At 44.1% G+C, this 15,942-nt stretch overlaps 1 protein-coding gene across 1 annotated transcript in view; it reads left to right on the top strand.

Moving 5' to 3' along the window:
• Positions 1-15,942, top strand: part of LOC112232390 (phosphatidylinositol 4-kinase beta) — a 36,904-nt gene that overhangs the window by 16,364 nt on the left and 4,598 nt on the right. The window contains exons 3-5 of the mRNA XM_024399390.2: positions 13,661-13,888; positions 14,096-14,329; positions 14,454-14,563. Coding sequence (XP_024255158.2) covers positions 13,661-13,888; positions 14,096-14,329; positions 14,454-14,563 — 572 coding nt within the window. The remainder of the gene's footprint in view (positions 1-13,660; positions 13,889-14,095; positions 14,330-14,453; positions 14,564-15,942) is intronic.

Consider the following 15,942-nt stretch of genomic DNA (forward strand, 5'->3'; position numbering starts at 1 on the left):
CATCTCTATCCCCAAGTCATCAGCAATGTGTACTTTGGTTACAGGTCTATTGGGTGAGCAGTTACTGACTGTACAGGCACATTCCAGAAGGTATCCTGCGACTAATTGCTCATTTAGGCTAAACTCCTGAAATGCATAGTTTTTTTCTTCTTTACAACGCAATCTTTTGTGTCATTATGATCCTTCCGCAGGTTCACCTACGGAAACCTTGTTACGACTTTTACTTCCTCTAGATAGTCAAGTTTGATCGTCTTCTCGGCGCTCCGCCAGGGCCGTGACCGACCTCAGCGGGGCCGATCCGAGGACCTCACTAAACCATCCAATCGGTAGCACTGAAACAATCAGCGTGACATTTTTTTCAGTTCTTTAAAATGTGTCCGCAACTGCAGTCAAAATATTTTGCCACCCTTGCACTTTGCAATGGTGCAGAATGTTCTGTTTCTCTTTTCAAAACTGATTGAATTAGTATTTATACTGTGTAGGCACCTGCAACTTACCACAGGTGAGAAGTTACACTGAGAATCACCTGCCCCCAAACAAATTTTGAAGTGAGAAATCTTAATTTCATTTAAAAAAAATACTTTCTTGGTTCTGTGCATAGGTGCCAATATATTTGACCCCAACTGTAGAACAACAACGACTAGGACTGTGAAGGTCATAGACGTTTGAATGACTGTTATTGGTTGGTCAAATTACTTGGTCAGCCAACAATTTTGTATTTCATTTTTCTTGTTTGACTGCATGTGCTGGTGCTGCAGGGAGGGAGGCGTTGCTAGAACATATTGCTTGTTTCAGCAAGCAGCAACTAAGTTTCATGATGCATCAGGCTGTCCCGTCTTCAGTCAGCTGTTTGTTTCAAATCCAGCTTTATTTATACAGCACATTTCAGACATGGCTTGCAACGCAATGTGTTTACATACAATAAATAAAAGCTTAAATATTTACTACACAAAAAAAATCAATAAAAAGAATGAGAGAATGCCAAGAGTGTATAAAGGGTGGCTACTTGGAATCTTGAAAATATTTTGATTAGTTTAATTTATTTTTTTACTACATGATTCCATATGTGTGTTTTGATGTCTTCACTATTATTCTACAATGTAGAAAATAGTTTAAAAAAAGAAACCCTGGAATGAGTAGGTGTCCAAACTTTTGACTTGTACTGTATGCCAAGTTGCTCTCATATCATAATGGACCTGACTTTCTTCACTTCTGCTCTGCCTTTCTGCAATTTCTCTTTAATTTAGTTTCCTCACTCATCCAATGAGCTCTCTGTTTGGTGTGGCCTCTTTCAGCTATGGCATCAATGGTTGCTCTTAATTTGCTATTAAAGTGATCAACTAAATCATCACGAGGAAGGCAGAATAAGTGAAGTATTGTTCATACACTCAGTCTGTAGCAACTTCAGAGAGGGAAGCATTTCTTAATAATGCGTTAGGTATTACACTGTGCTATGGGCAACAAGGTAGTAAAAAATGCACAGTGGGGATCAGATACATCAACAATAAAGGATATGTCAATATAAAGCCCCTTGGTATTAGCCAGGTCCAGAGTATGGGTGGGCCCAGTAACATGTTGGATAAAGTCCATAGAGCTCAAAAGATTAATAAATTCAATGGCCTTGGAGTCGGTCTCTTGTCAACATGAATATTAAAATCGCCCAACACAATGATTTTATCATAGTTCTCAAGGACAATAGATAAAAGTTCAGTTTAAACCTCTTTAGGCTAGGGGGCAGTATTTTGATGTTTGGATGAAACACGTGCCCAAAGTAAACTGCCTATTTCTCATGGCCAGAAGCTAGAAAATGCATATAATTGGCAGATTAGGATAGAAAACACTAAAGTTTCCAAAACTGTCAAAAATATTGTCTGAGTATAACATAATTGAATGGCAAGCAAAAACCTGAGGAAAATCCATCCAGGAAGTGCTGTTTTTCTGAAACCACTCTTCTATTGCAAGCCTATCCTCGATTTAAAGGGATATCAACCAGACTCCTTTCCCTATGGCTTCCACAAGGTGTGAACAGTCTTTAGACATAGTTTCAGGCTTTTATTCTAAATAATGAGCGAGAATGATCACATCGTGTCAGTGGATAGCCAGATGTCCTCAGATTTGTGCATGCACGCACGCCGGGAGCGAGACCTTTTCCTTCTCTTCTATTGAAAAGGCTACCCTCTGGTTGAAATATTATCGATTTATTTATTGTAAAAACAACCTGAGGATTGATTATAAATGTTTGACATGTTTCTACGAACTTTACGGATACTATTTGGAATTTTCATCTGCCCTTCGTGACCGCATGAGCCTGTGGATTACTGAACAAAACGCGCCAACCAAATGGAGGTTTTTGGATATTAAGAGAATCTTTATCGAACAAAACAAACATTTATTGTGTAACTGGGAGTCTCGTGAGTGCAAACATATGAAGATCATCAAAGGTAAGTCATTCATTTTATTGGTCATGAAGCTCAGAATAGCAATCTACTTTGCTACTAGCTGTTTGTAATGTTTTGTCTGCTGAGAGCTGGCCTCACATAATCACATGGTTTGCTTTCACTGTAAAGCCTTTTTGAAATCTGACATGTCGGCTGGATTAACAAGTTCAGCTGTGTTTTGGTGTATTGCACTTGTGATTTCATGAAAATTAAATATTTTTAGTAATTTAATTAGAATTCACCGGATAGTACGGGAGAGGCTTCAATAAGAGCGCCACTACAGTATGATTACAGCCATGTTTCAGTGAGGAACATGCAATCAACTTTGCTCAGTAATGAACCAATGGAATAAGAATCAAATGATTAACGTTAGACCCACTAGAAGGTGAAGATAACCTCTCTAGGGGGTGTGGGATGCTACCGTCCCTCCTGGCCAACATCCAGTGAAATTGTAGAGCGCCAAATTAAAAAACAGAAATACTCCGGTTTAAAAATTAACTTTGTTAATACAACCACGGTGTCAGATTTCAAAAAGATTTTACGGCGAAAGCAAACCATGCGATTATCTGACAACAGCACCCAGCAGACAAATCATTACAAACAGTTAGCAGCCAAGAAGAGGAGTAACACAAGTCAGAAATGGCGATTAAAATGTGTATCACATACCTTTTGATCTTCATAAGATTGCACTCCCAAGACTCCATGTTACACAAATGTTCATTTTGTTCAATAATGTCCCTCTTTATATTCAAAAACCTCAGTTTTGTTGGTGTATTTTTTTCCTCCAGTAATCCATGGAACAAAGCGCGGTCACAACAGAGACAAAATCTAAAAAGTACCATAAAAGTTCGTAGAAACATGTCAAACGATGTTTATAATCAATCCTCAGGTTGTTTTTGTCATAAATAATTAATCATATTTCAACCGGACAATGGCTTCGTCAATAGAAAAGGAAAAACAAGAAAGGCACGGTCCAGGTTACGCGCAGGACTCATGTCTGAACATTTCCACTGTCGTCTCATTGAAAGTGGTGTTTCTCCCTCATTTTTCAGAGTAAAAGCCTGAAACTATGCCTAAAGACTGGCCACATGTAGTGGAAGCCATAGGGATCGTGAACTGCGTCCATAAGTCTTTGTATGGTGGATAGTCTTTCAATGGAAAAACAGGCATTTCACTTCCTGGATGGATTTTCCTCAGGTTTTCGCCTGCCATATCAGTTCTGTTATACTCACAGACATTATTTTAACAGTTTTGGAGAGTAGTGTGTTTTCTAGAAATTCGAGTCCTGTCCAAATCTACCAATTATATGCATATCCTAGCTTCTGGACCTGAGTAGCAGGCAGTTTTACTTTGGGCATGCTTTTCATACAAAATTCCAAATGCTGCCCCCTACCCTAGTGAGGTTAAAGAAACGTACTGTAAATTAGGTTACTAACAATGACCACCACCAGTTCCATTTCTACAGAGTTTACAAGATTTCCAAGTCCTAATTTGCTTATTCTGACAGGGAGAACTGGAGCCCTACCAGACCCTGTCCATCAGTCTCTAAAACAGTTTGCAATGTTGCTGGAAATTATCCCGGAACACCTGCGGTTAGAGTGAATCCCATCTCTTTATAAAAAGTGCTGGTTGGTCCCACAGCAAATCGAAGTTGTCACAAAAAGAGACATTTCTGTCATTGCAACATTTCTTCAGGTGCTCGTTCAGGGTAAAGAGTCGGCTAAAACATTCCAAGCCCCTTCAGTAGCACAGGAGGGGGCTAGAGAATTATTCTCTTCCCTGTGCTAACGAGGGTGTTTTTTTAAACGGCTAAGCTGTTTTGATAGCTGGAGCGGATCTTCTCGGACAGATGAAGAGTGGCCAGACTGCCTCCCCTATCGCCTATGTCTTGTGAGTGTCCAGCCAGATGTTAAGGAGTTGACCTTAACATCTGTCTGTTGGATTGGGACAGATAAACGCTGCCCGACTCATTGACAGTTTTGCTATAGGTGGCATTTAGATCTGACATTGGGTTTTCCTGGGTTACGGCAAGGTCGGTGTACTTAGAAAGCAAGTTATCCTTTTCTCGCAGCCAAGCTAACAGCCAGAACATCTCTTCCTTAAACTGCTTGATGATGGTGCATTTCAGGCAGACAAATCCCTGCCCATTTTCCAGTCACACCTTCATTGTGTGAAAAACATTTCTCCTGACGCAACTGTGCCCAGCCGTGGATAAAAACGCAGGTGGGCTAGCACTGCCAGCGTTAGCCTGCTCCGTTTTCATGATGGCTAGCCGCTAACTGCTACTTAACAGGAATCCAGGACACGTTTTGGGAAGTGTTGCCCAGACACTATTTATTTGGAACACAAATTAATTATTGTGCCTTGTTAAGCACTGGTCCAGAACCTGTTAGAAAAATAACTTTTAAATGGTGAAATCCGATCCCAGTAACTCTCAGGGACCCTTCCTCAATAGACTGTCCTGTCCACTCCGGAAGTGATGTTCAGGAAGTCATGACGTTTGGTCATGGTCCAGAAAACGACACTTCACAGGAAAGGTGTTTGATATTTGACTACAAAAGTTGAACACAAAGGAAGCTATTTGGTTTGCGTGTCAACACAAAAAGACCTAAGGAAATGCAATGAAACACGGGTTCCTCATCCTGGAAAATCTGTAGTTTTGAATGGGCCTAACCAATGTCACCTCTAGGCTCTGTTTCAATGTCCACACCAACCAGCATACCACCTAGTGTATGTATTGGGCATGATTTCTTTGTGGTATACTAATATGGACATTGGAATGTAGTGCAACAGTCTTTCAACCCCTTGGGTTGTTTTCCCTCTAATTGGATAACTTGCTTCAGGTTTTCCCCCAACAAAAAATTTGAGACACTGCTAAATGTAAAGTCTCCTGATCCTGAATGAGAGGATAGTAGAGGACGATTTTGAGTGGAAAGCTCCAGTGTCACATGCAAGGTCAGTCATAATTACACATTTTACTTGGTAGTTCTAAGCAACATAATCTGGTAGTAGTTCATGTGGCAAAAATAGGCCTACCTGGTATTTTAAGGTAGATATCAAATCAGTTTGTCACGTGCGCCGAATACAACAGGTGTAGATCTTACAGTGAAATGCTTACTTGCAGGCTCTAACCAATGGTGCGGGGAAAAAAGTGTGTGTGTGTGTGTGTGTGTGTGTGTGTGTGTGTGTGTGTGTGTGTGTAGGTAAGTAAAGAAATAAAACAACAGTAAAAAGACATTTGAAAAAAGAGTAGCAAGGCTATATACAGACACCTGTTAGTCAGGCTTATTGAGATGGTATGAACATGTAGGTATCGTTAAAGTGACTGCATATATGATGAACAGAGTAGCAGAAGTGTAAAAAGAGGGGTTGGCGGGTGGTGGGACACAATGCAGATAGCCCGGTTAGCCAATGTGCGGGAGCACTGGTTGGTCTGGCCATTTAGGTAGTATGTACATGATTGTATAGTTGAAGTGAATATGCAAATAAGATAAACAGAGAGTAGCAGCAGCGTAAAAGAGGGGTTGGGGGGGGACACAATGCAAATAGTCCGGGTAACCATTTGGTTACCTGTTCAGGAGTCTTATTGCTTGGGGGTAAAAACTGTTGAAGCCTTTTTCCCCTAGACTTGGCACTCAGGTACCGCTTTCCATGCAGTAGTAGATAGAACAGTCTATGACTGGGGTGGCTGGGGTCTTTGACAATTTTTAGGGCCTTCCTCTGACACCGCCTGCTGTAGAGGTCCTGGATTGCAGGCAGCTTAGCCCCAGTGATGTACTGGGCCTCTGAAGTGCTTTGCGGTCGGATGCCGAGCAATTGCCGTCCCAGACAGTGACGCAACTGGTCAGGATGCTCTCTGTTGCAGCTGTAGAACCTTTTTGAGGATCTCAGGACCCATGCCAAATCTTTTTAGTTTCCTGAGGGGCAATAGGCTTTGTCGTGCCTTCTTCACGACTGTCTTGGTGTGTTTGGACCATTCTAGTCTGTTGGTGATGTGGACACCTAGGAACCTGCTCCACTATAGCCCTGTTGATGAGAATGGGGATGTGCTCGGTGCTCCTTTTCCTGTAGTCCACAATCATCTCCTTAGTCTTGGTTACGTTGAGGGATAGGTTGTTATTCTGCCACCACCCGGCCAGGTCTCTGACCGTCTCGTCGTTGTCGGTGATTAGCAAACTGTTGTGTCATCTGCAAACTTAATGGTGGTGTTGGAGTCGTGCCTGGCCATGCAGTCGTGGGTGAACGGGGAGTACAGGAGGGGACTGAGCACACACCCCTGGGGAGCTCCAGTGTTGAGGATCAGCGTGGCAGATGTGTTGCTACCTACCCTCACCACCTGTGGGCGGCCTGTCAGGAAGTCCAGGATCCGTATTGACGCTTTGCCTGTTTGATGGTTCAGCTCAGGGCATAGCAGGATTTCTTGTAAGCTTCCGGGTTAGAGTCCTGCACCTTGAAAGCGGCAGCTCTACCCTTTTAGCTCAGTGCGAATGTTGCCTGTAATCCATGGCTTCTGGTTGGGGTATGTACGTACAGTCACTGTGGGGACGAGATCCTCAATGCACTCATTGATAAAGCCAGTGACTGATGTGGTGTATTCCTCAATGTCATCGGAAGAATCCCGGAACATGTTCCAGTCTGTGATAGCAAAGCAGTCCTGTAGTTTTTAGCATCTGCTTCATCTGCTTTTTTATTTTTTATAGACTGAGTCACTGGTGCTTCCTGCTTTAATATTGGCTTGTAAGCAGGAATCAGGAGGATAGAGTTGTGGTTGGATTTACCAAATGGAGGGCGAGGGAGAGCTTTGTACGTGTCTCTGTGTGTGGAGTACAGGTGATCTAGAATTGTTTTTCCTCTGGTTGCACATTTAACATGCTGATAGAGGTTTGGTAGAACTGATTTAAGTTTCCCTGCATTAAAGTCTCCGGCCACTAGGAGCGCTGCCTCTGGGTGAGTGGTTTCCTGTTTGCTTATTTCCTTATACAGCTGACTGAGTGCGGTCTTAGTGCCAGCATCTGTCTGTGGTGGTAAATAAACAGCCATGAAAAGTATAGCTGAGAACTCTCTAGGCAAGTAGTGTGGCCTGCAGTTTATCACAATATACTCTAAATCAAATCAAATCAAATTTTATTTGTCACATACACATGGTTAGCAGATGTTAATGCGAGTGTAGCGAAATGCTTGTGCTTCTAGTTCCGACAATGCAGTAATAACGAGCAAGTAATCTAACTAACAATTCCAAAAAAAAACTACTGTCTTATACACAGTGTAAGGGGATAAAGAATATGTACATAAGGATATATGAATGAGTGATGGTACAGAGCAGCATAGGCAAGATACAGTAGATGATATCGAGTACAGTATATACATATGAGATAAGTATGTAAACCAAGTGGCATAGTTAAAGTGGCTAGTGATACATGTATTACATAAGGATGCAGTCGATGATATAGAGTACAGTATCAACGTATGCATATGAGATGAACAATGTAGGGTAAGTAACATTATATAAGGTAGCATTGTTTAAAGTGGCTAGTGATATATTTACATAATTTCCCATCAATTCCCATGATTAAAGTGGCTGGAGTAGAGTCAGTGCCATTGACAGTGTGTTGGCAGTAGCCACTCAATGTTAGTGGTGGCTGTTTAACAGTCTGATGGCCTTGAGATAGAAGCTGTTTTTCAGTCTCTCGGTCCCAGCTTTGATGCACCTGTACTGACCTCGCCTTCTGGATGACAGCGGGGTGAACAGGCAGTGGCTCGGGTGGTTGATGTCCTTGATGATCTTTATGGCCTTCCTGTAGCATCGGGTGGTGTAGGTGTCCTGGAGGGCAGGTAGTTTGCCCCCGGTGATGCGTTGTGCAGACCTCACTACCCTCTGGAGAGCCTTACGGTTGAGGGCGGTGCAGTTGCCATACCAGGCGGTGATACAGCCCGCCAGGATGCTCTCGATTGTGCATCTGTAGAAGTTTGTGAGTGCTTTTGGTGACAAGCCGAATTTCTTCAGCCTCCTGAGGTTGAAGAGGCGCTGCTGCGCCTTCCTCACGATGCTGTCTGTGTGAGTGGACCAATTCAGTTTGTCTGTGATGTGTATGCCGAGGAACTTAAAACTTGCTACCCTCTCCACTACTGTTCCATCGATGTGGATGGGGGGTGTTCCCTCTGCTGTTTCCTGAAGTCCACAATCATCTCCTTAGTTTTGTTGACGTTGAGTGTGAGGTTATTTTCCTGACACCACACTCCGAGGGCCCTCACCTCCTCCCTGTAGGCCGTCTCGTCGTTGTTGGTAATCAAGCCTACCACTGTTGTGTCGTCCGCAAACTTGATGATTGAGTTGGAGGCGTGCGTGGCCACGCAGTCGTGGGTGAACAGGGAGTACAGGAGGGGGCTCAGAACGCACCCTTGTGGGGCCCCAGTGTTGAGGATCAGCGGGGAGGAGATGTTGTTGCCTACCCTCACCACCTGGGGGCGGCCCGTCAGGAAGTCCAGTACCCAGTTGCACAGGGTGGGGTCAAGACCCAGGGTCTCGAGCTTGATGACGAGCTTGGAGGGTACTATGGTGTTGAATGCCGAGCTGTAGTCGATGAACAGCATTCTCACATAGGTATTCCTCTTGTCCAGATGGGTTAGGGCAGTGTGCAGTGTGGTTGAGATTGCATCGTCTGTGGACCTATTTGGGCGGTAAGCAAATTGGAGTGGGTCAAGGGTGTCAGGTAGGGTGGAGGTGATATGGTCCTTGACTAGTCTCTCAAAGCACTTCATGATGACGGATGTGAGTGCTACGGGCGGTAGTCGTTTAGCTCAGTTACCTTAGCTTTCTTGGGAACAGGAACAATGGTGGCCCTCTTGAAGCATGTGGGAACAGCAGACTGGTATAGGGATTGGTTGAATATGTCCGTAAACACACCGGCCAGCTGGTCTGCGCATGCTCTGAGGGCGCGGCTGGGGATGCCGTCTGGGCCTGCAGCCTTGCGAGGGTTAACACGTTTAAATGTCTTACTCACTTCGGCTGCAGTGAAGGAGAGACCGCATGATTCCGTTGCAGGCCGTGTCAGTGGCACTGTATTGTCCTCAAAGCGGGCAAAAAGTTATTTAGTCTGCCTGGGAGCAAGACATCCTGGTCCGAGACTGGGCTGGGTTTCTTCCTGTAGTCCGTGATTGACTGTAGACCCTGCCACATACCTCTTGTGTCTGAGCCGTTGAATTGAGATTCTACTTTGTCTCTGTACTGGCGCTTAGCTTGTTTGATAGCCTTGCGGAGGGAATAGCTGCACTGTTTGTATTCAGTCATGTCACCAGACACCTTGCCCTGATTAAAAGCAGTGGTTCGTGCCTTCAGTTTCACACGAATGCTGCCATCAATCCACGGTTTCTGGTTAGGGAATGTTTTAATCGTTGCTATGGGAACGACATCTTCAACGCACGTTCTAATGAACTCGCACACCGTATCAGCGTATTCGTCAATGTTGTTGTCTGACGCAATACGAAACATCTCCCAGTCCACGTGATGGAAGCAGTCTTGGAGTGTGGAGTCAGCTTGGTCGGACCAGCGTTGGACAGACCTCAGCGTGGGAGCTTCTTGTTTTAGTTTCTGTCTGTAGGCAGGGATCAACAAAATGGAGTCGTGGTCAGCTTTTCCGAAAGGGGGCGGGGCAGGGCCTTATATGCGTCGCGGAAGTTAGAATAACAATGATCCAGGGTCTTTCCACCCCTGGTTGCGCAATCAATATGCTGATAAAATTTAGGGAGTCTTGTTTTCAGATTAGCCTTGTTAAAATCCCCAGCTACAATGAATGCAGCCTCCGGATAAATCGTTTCCAGTTTGCAGAGAGTTAAATAAAGTTCGTTCAGAGCCATCGATGTGTCTGCTTGGGGGGATATATACGGCTGTGATTATAATCGAAGAGAATTCTCTTGGTAGATAATGCGGTCTACATTTGATTGTGAGGAATTCTAAATCAGGTGAACAGAAGGATTTGAGTTCCTGTATGTTTCCTTCATCACACCATGTCACGTTGGCCATAAGGCATACGCCCCCGCCCGTCTTCTTACCAGAGAGATGTTTGTTTCTGTCGGCGCGATGCGTGGAGAAACCCGCTGGCTGCACCGCTTCGGATTGCGTCTCTCCAGTGAGCCATGTTTCCGTGAAGCAGAGAACGTTACAGTCTCTGATGTCCCTCTGGAATGCTGGGGAGTGGTGCACGATGTGCCCGTCTCCGGAGTCTGACCAGAAGACCGCTTCGTTTCCCTCTTTTTCTGAGTCGTTTTTTTTTTTTGGTCGCTGCATGTGATCCACTCGGTTACACTGGTTGTAAGGCAGAACTCAGGATCCGCATCGCAAAAAACATATTCTTGGTCGTACTGATGGTGAGTTGACGCTGATCTTATATTCAGTAGTTCTTGTCGGCTGTATGTAAAGAAACCTAAGATGACCTGGGGTACTAGTGTAAGAAATAACACGTAAAAAAACAAAAAAAAACTGCATAGTTTCCTAGGAACGCGAAGCGAGGCGGCCATCTCTGTCGGCGCCGGAACTCTTGATGAACTCTTGACTCTACTTCAGGCGAGCAAAATCTAGAGACTTCCTTAGATTTCGTGCACCAGCTGTTGTTTACAAATATGCACAGACCGCCCCCCTCGTCTTACCGGAGTGTGCTGTTCTATCCTGCCGGTGCAGCGTGTATCCCGTGAAGCATAGGATATTACAGTTATTGATGTCCCGTTGGTAGGATATTCGTGATCGTACCTCCTCTAGTTTATTGTCAATGATTGCACGTTGGTGAGTAATATTGATGTAACGGCAGCTTTCCTAGTGGTCTTCTGCAGGTCTGGACGAGGCATCCGGCTCTTTGTCCTCTGCGTTGCTTCCTTTTGCGAATAATTGGGATGTCTGTCCTGTGGGGTGTTTTGGAGAATATTGTGTGAGTCCTGCTTGTTGATATGATGTAGATGCAGAAATTAAACAGCATAGTGGGTCAATTTCCGCAACATCTAAGCACATTAAAGCGCGAGGATCAACCTCTCCACGGTTTTGATCGCCTGGCTACCACGATATAACTGTGAGAGCAAAGTCTTGCCTCTCACGCATCTCAATATCTCTGGTGGCAACATGATTTTGCTGAGTGCCCCTTTAACTAAGAATTGACAAATTAAGCTTATCTTTTTTTTTCTTGTTACTTATCTTAACAAAAAAATTAACTGTCCTATATGTTAGCCTACTTAATTGGAGCTTGATTCATTGTTTCCATAAAACTAATAATTAAGTAACTATTTTTTAAATAGTAACCTTGTGGAATTAGATAACATCTCAATCAAAGTAGCCTTAGTGGAACTGACAGCATTTTAGCAACATGAAATCTTAATCTGTTCATATATACCCTCCCAGGAAGAATGACACTTTTTTTTTAAAATTCTGACATCAAGCACTTATGGTCAGTTTCATGTTTTCATTCATTCTTAGAATGTTTGGGAATTACGTAGAGTAAGGCATTTATGAAAATGCTATAGCAATATAGAATTTGTGCGTTTTGGACAGTTAATAGAAACTGCAGTAAATGAAACCTAATAAAAACATGTCTTGTCCAGGACCGGAGTATATGCAGACCGTTGCGCCAGTAGACCTTTTATGTAAAGGCATTTCCAATCAGGCCTGACATAATTCACTTTGAACTGGACTGTGTGTTTACAGGCAGTTGCAACCGTGCAACTTCAGATCAGTAGAACGCATTCGCCAAAAGCCACAAAATAACATTACACCTGACTGGATTTCTGCCACTATGTCAATAACACGGGAGTCCTTTTACATTTGTGACATTTACAGTCCTATTGATCAAATAGTCATAAAAAGGAAATCTCTCTCTCAATGGTTTGCACAACAAGATCATCAACTAATGCTAGCCAGAGCAAGATGGGGAATTGTAGCCTACTCATCCTTCTGCTGCTTGTCTGCCTATGATTCGTACTTGTCCCAACCAAGCACCTAAGCTAACTGGCTAAAGTTGGCTTGCTCTACTATAGCTACTTCCAGACACTGTTTACATGTTATCTAGAGCAGGGTTTCCCAAAATCTGTCCTAGGGTCCCCCCTGGCTGCACATTTTGGGTTTTGCCCTAGCACTACACAGCTGTTTCAAATAATCAAAGCTTGATGATGTTGGTTATTTGAAACAGCTGTGTAGTGCTAGGGCAAAAAACTAAACATGCACTGGGGGGCTCAGGAAACCCTGATCCAGTGCATTCGTGACTATTACTGACACGGTCGTAGTGCGTTCGTAAATTCATCAGTTATTCTGCGCTCTGGGACACATACGAAATCGGAGAGGATGGCATATCTCTTGCGTTCGCAACTTCACTCTGGCTAACTGGATAACAGTCGTTCTAGTTCTTGCTAGCTAACCAAATGACACTTGCATCTGTGTGGAGCCACTGTTTTTGTACAAAATATTGAGTCGTTGAAACGGTGCATCCCGAATGGCGGCACCAAACAATGTACCTGGTCAGCTGTGATTTCCAACCTGATAGCAAGAAATGCATTGGTGAAATGATATTTATCATGCATTGAATTGCATCCATCTATTCTGCCAACAATGCCTTAGTGTACAATAATGGAATGTTGATTCAAATATAACCTATTTTTAAAACCTCTATGAAATTGGTTTTGTAGCATTAACTGGGAATTTGATATGTCTGTTTGTTCCACTTTAATAGTGGACTGTAGAACAAAGGACTTCCTAGATTTGTGCTTTGACCTACTGTAATGGTTTTGAACATTGTTCATACTCGAGATATGAAGATATTGGACACCATAAGTGGTGACTAAACATTCCAAAGGCCCCAGAGCTTGTTTGGCATATGCGTTTCTCTCAACCCTCTAATTTTAACCAATGCTATACTGACACCTGGTGCCAGTATGTGGTACTGCAACAGGTTGACATAAATTCTCCATTATCTGCTTGTTTCTTCTCCCTGTGGCCATATTCTTAGTCTTATAACTCCCTTGGTTTTCTTTCTTCTGATTCTGCTCCTGAAACATCCCTCTTTCATGTCTCATCATACCATCTTTGTCCTCCCTCCTTTCTTAGCCTCTCATTTGAGTAGTCATTGAAGGAAGGACCTGGGGAAAAGTTGTGCCACTTGTCATGTGCTGTAACTCGCTGTACATTTTCTTCAAAACACAAAAAGACATGTCTTTGATCTAGATTCTAATAGCTTTCCTCCTCTCTGTAGCCGCTGCGCCTGACGCCACAGAGGGAGTTCATCAAGTCTTTGATGGGCATCGGCAAGCGGCTGGCCACGCTGCCCACCAAGGAGCAGAAGACCAAGCAGCTCACCTCAGAGCTGTTAGTGCTCAACCACAAGCTGCCCGCCCGCGTCTGGCTGCCCACTGCAGCCTTCGACCATCACGTGGTGCGCGTGCCCCACACACAGGCCGTGGTGCTCAACTCCAAAGACAAGGTGACCAGAAGGCCTAGTAGTTTAAAACCTTTTTTAGTTAACTCATTTAGTTATTTTCTGAGGTGCCTGGAGTTTTAAATGGAACGTGCCCCAATGCTCTTTCCATGAGACTAACTGGTTAAATGTACCTTAAAAATAAATAAAAGCTCTAGAATTCCATTCCCTAAGTATGACCTCTGACCTCCTTCATTCTCCCCTTCCTCTCAGGCCCCGTACATCATCTATGTGGAAGTGCTGGAGTGCGGGAGTTTCGAGACGTCTGCCATTCCCGTGCGCATTCATGAGACGCGCATCCGCAGTGCCCGCTCTGCGGACAACCTCCTCCCAGAGTGCGTTGGCATCACAGCCGAGCAGCGCGCCGTCAGCTTCTCCACCGTCCCCAACTACGACAACGACGACGAGGCCTGGGCCGTGGACGACATCGGCGAGCTGCAAGTGGAGGTAGGTACCCGTGGGGAACCACATGGTGGCACCGTGTTACTTTCCATCACATTTTGATGACAAGGGTGAAGGAGTGAATCAGATTTGAATGTACTAGAACCCTGGGGTCCTTCTATGGTTCCAGCTCCCAGAAGGCCACACCAGTAGCAGCGACAACATCTCCCAGTTCTCTGTGGACAGCATCACTAGCACGGAGAGCAAGGAGCCCATCTTCATCGCAGCCGGCGACATCAGGTACAGGGGTCACTGTCAGCTAGAATTGCTCTGCTAGCTTGTAGTTTATCTTTCAAGACTTGCTTGACTTGGGGGGGCTGTCTTTTTTTCCCAAGTCAGTCCATTCTATTAGTTCAGAAATCCCCAAATTACATTGTTATAGTGACCTCTGATTATTCACTGTTAAGAGTTCATATACATTTTGACTGATGGAATTGCATGCCTTTTTAACCAAATTTCCATGCCCAATAACTGGTTGCGTCGCTGTAGCCTACATGGAAAGAAGTCGGCATAAATGTGGCATTGACACTAGAAGGCTGCTGGTCTGTGATCCCATGTAGACCTATCTCCTACCGTTGTGCTGTTGATCAAGGCACTTAACCCCCCCCCCACAAAGTAAAATAACTGCACTGTAAGGCTACTGTATTAAACGCATGTGATCAACCCTCCATCTGGAGAGCTACTGGCTGTTCAGGCTTTTGATTCAGCCCTGAAACACACCGGAGTCTGCCTAACAAGGTCCTGTTGAGCAGCTGATGTTTAGGCTACAATGTGGTGTGTTAGAGCAGGGCTTGAACAAAAGCCTGCACGCCCAGAAGCGCTCTTGGAGGACTGTTGACCACCCTTGATATCAAATATTGCAACGGTACAACCAGATACTTTTATCTTGTTAGAATTATTCCCTCATTAAAATGGATCATGTAGGCTACTTCAAAGCAAGGTAGCTAACTAACACATGTTTATCTATAACCTTAAGGCTAAAATGTTTGTTTCCGGGGAGCAATTTGTCAATTAGGCTATTCTTAGAATATTTTCAACGTCGGAATTACATAGCCTACTATTTTAATAGAGGGGGGGAATCGCAGCTTTTAAATAACGGTGTTAGATCTATTTCTCAACGTTGCTGGTGGAAAGGCTGAGTCAACGACTAACTTTTTAGATATAGATCATGCGAAGACTAGCGAAATAGCTTGTAACATGGCTAATTATGTTTTGAATTGGCTGTTCCGTTAGTCTATCCTTATTTTATAGGCCTACTGCTGCCTAAATGTCGATCTCTCCTTGGTCAATGGCCCACTTCCACACACACGCACACATACGCGCTGAACGGTAGGCATAATTCTGATCAGGGCTGATATGTAAATGTAATGATTTATGAACATAAGAACCCTGATTTGACAACTTGGAACATTGCGCCAGCCTGAACGCCAGGATGCTTTCTCAAACTCTGACTCTGGCACACACACACCGGATTCAGAGACTAGTGTCAAATAAGCTTGAACAAAGAGGAGTCAGGATATGAAAGCACACTCTCCATTACTATTCAATGCCGATCCTTCACTTTGATCAACCGTTTTTTTGCCGCTTCTGTGTGATTTGCTGCTTTCCCCCCCCACTTT

The sequence above is a fragment of the Oncorhynchus tshawytscha genome, linkage group LG13 (genome assembly GCF_018296145.1).
Source record: "Oncorhynchus tshawytscha isolate Ot180627B linkage group LG13, Otsh_v2.0, whole genome shotgun sequence".
NCBI lineage: Eukaryota > Metazoa > Chordata > Actinopteri > Salmoniformes > Salmonidae > Oncorhynchus > Oncorhynchus tshawytscha.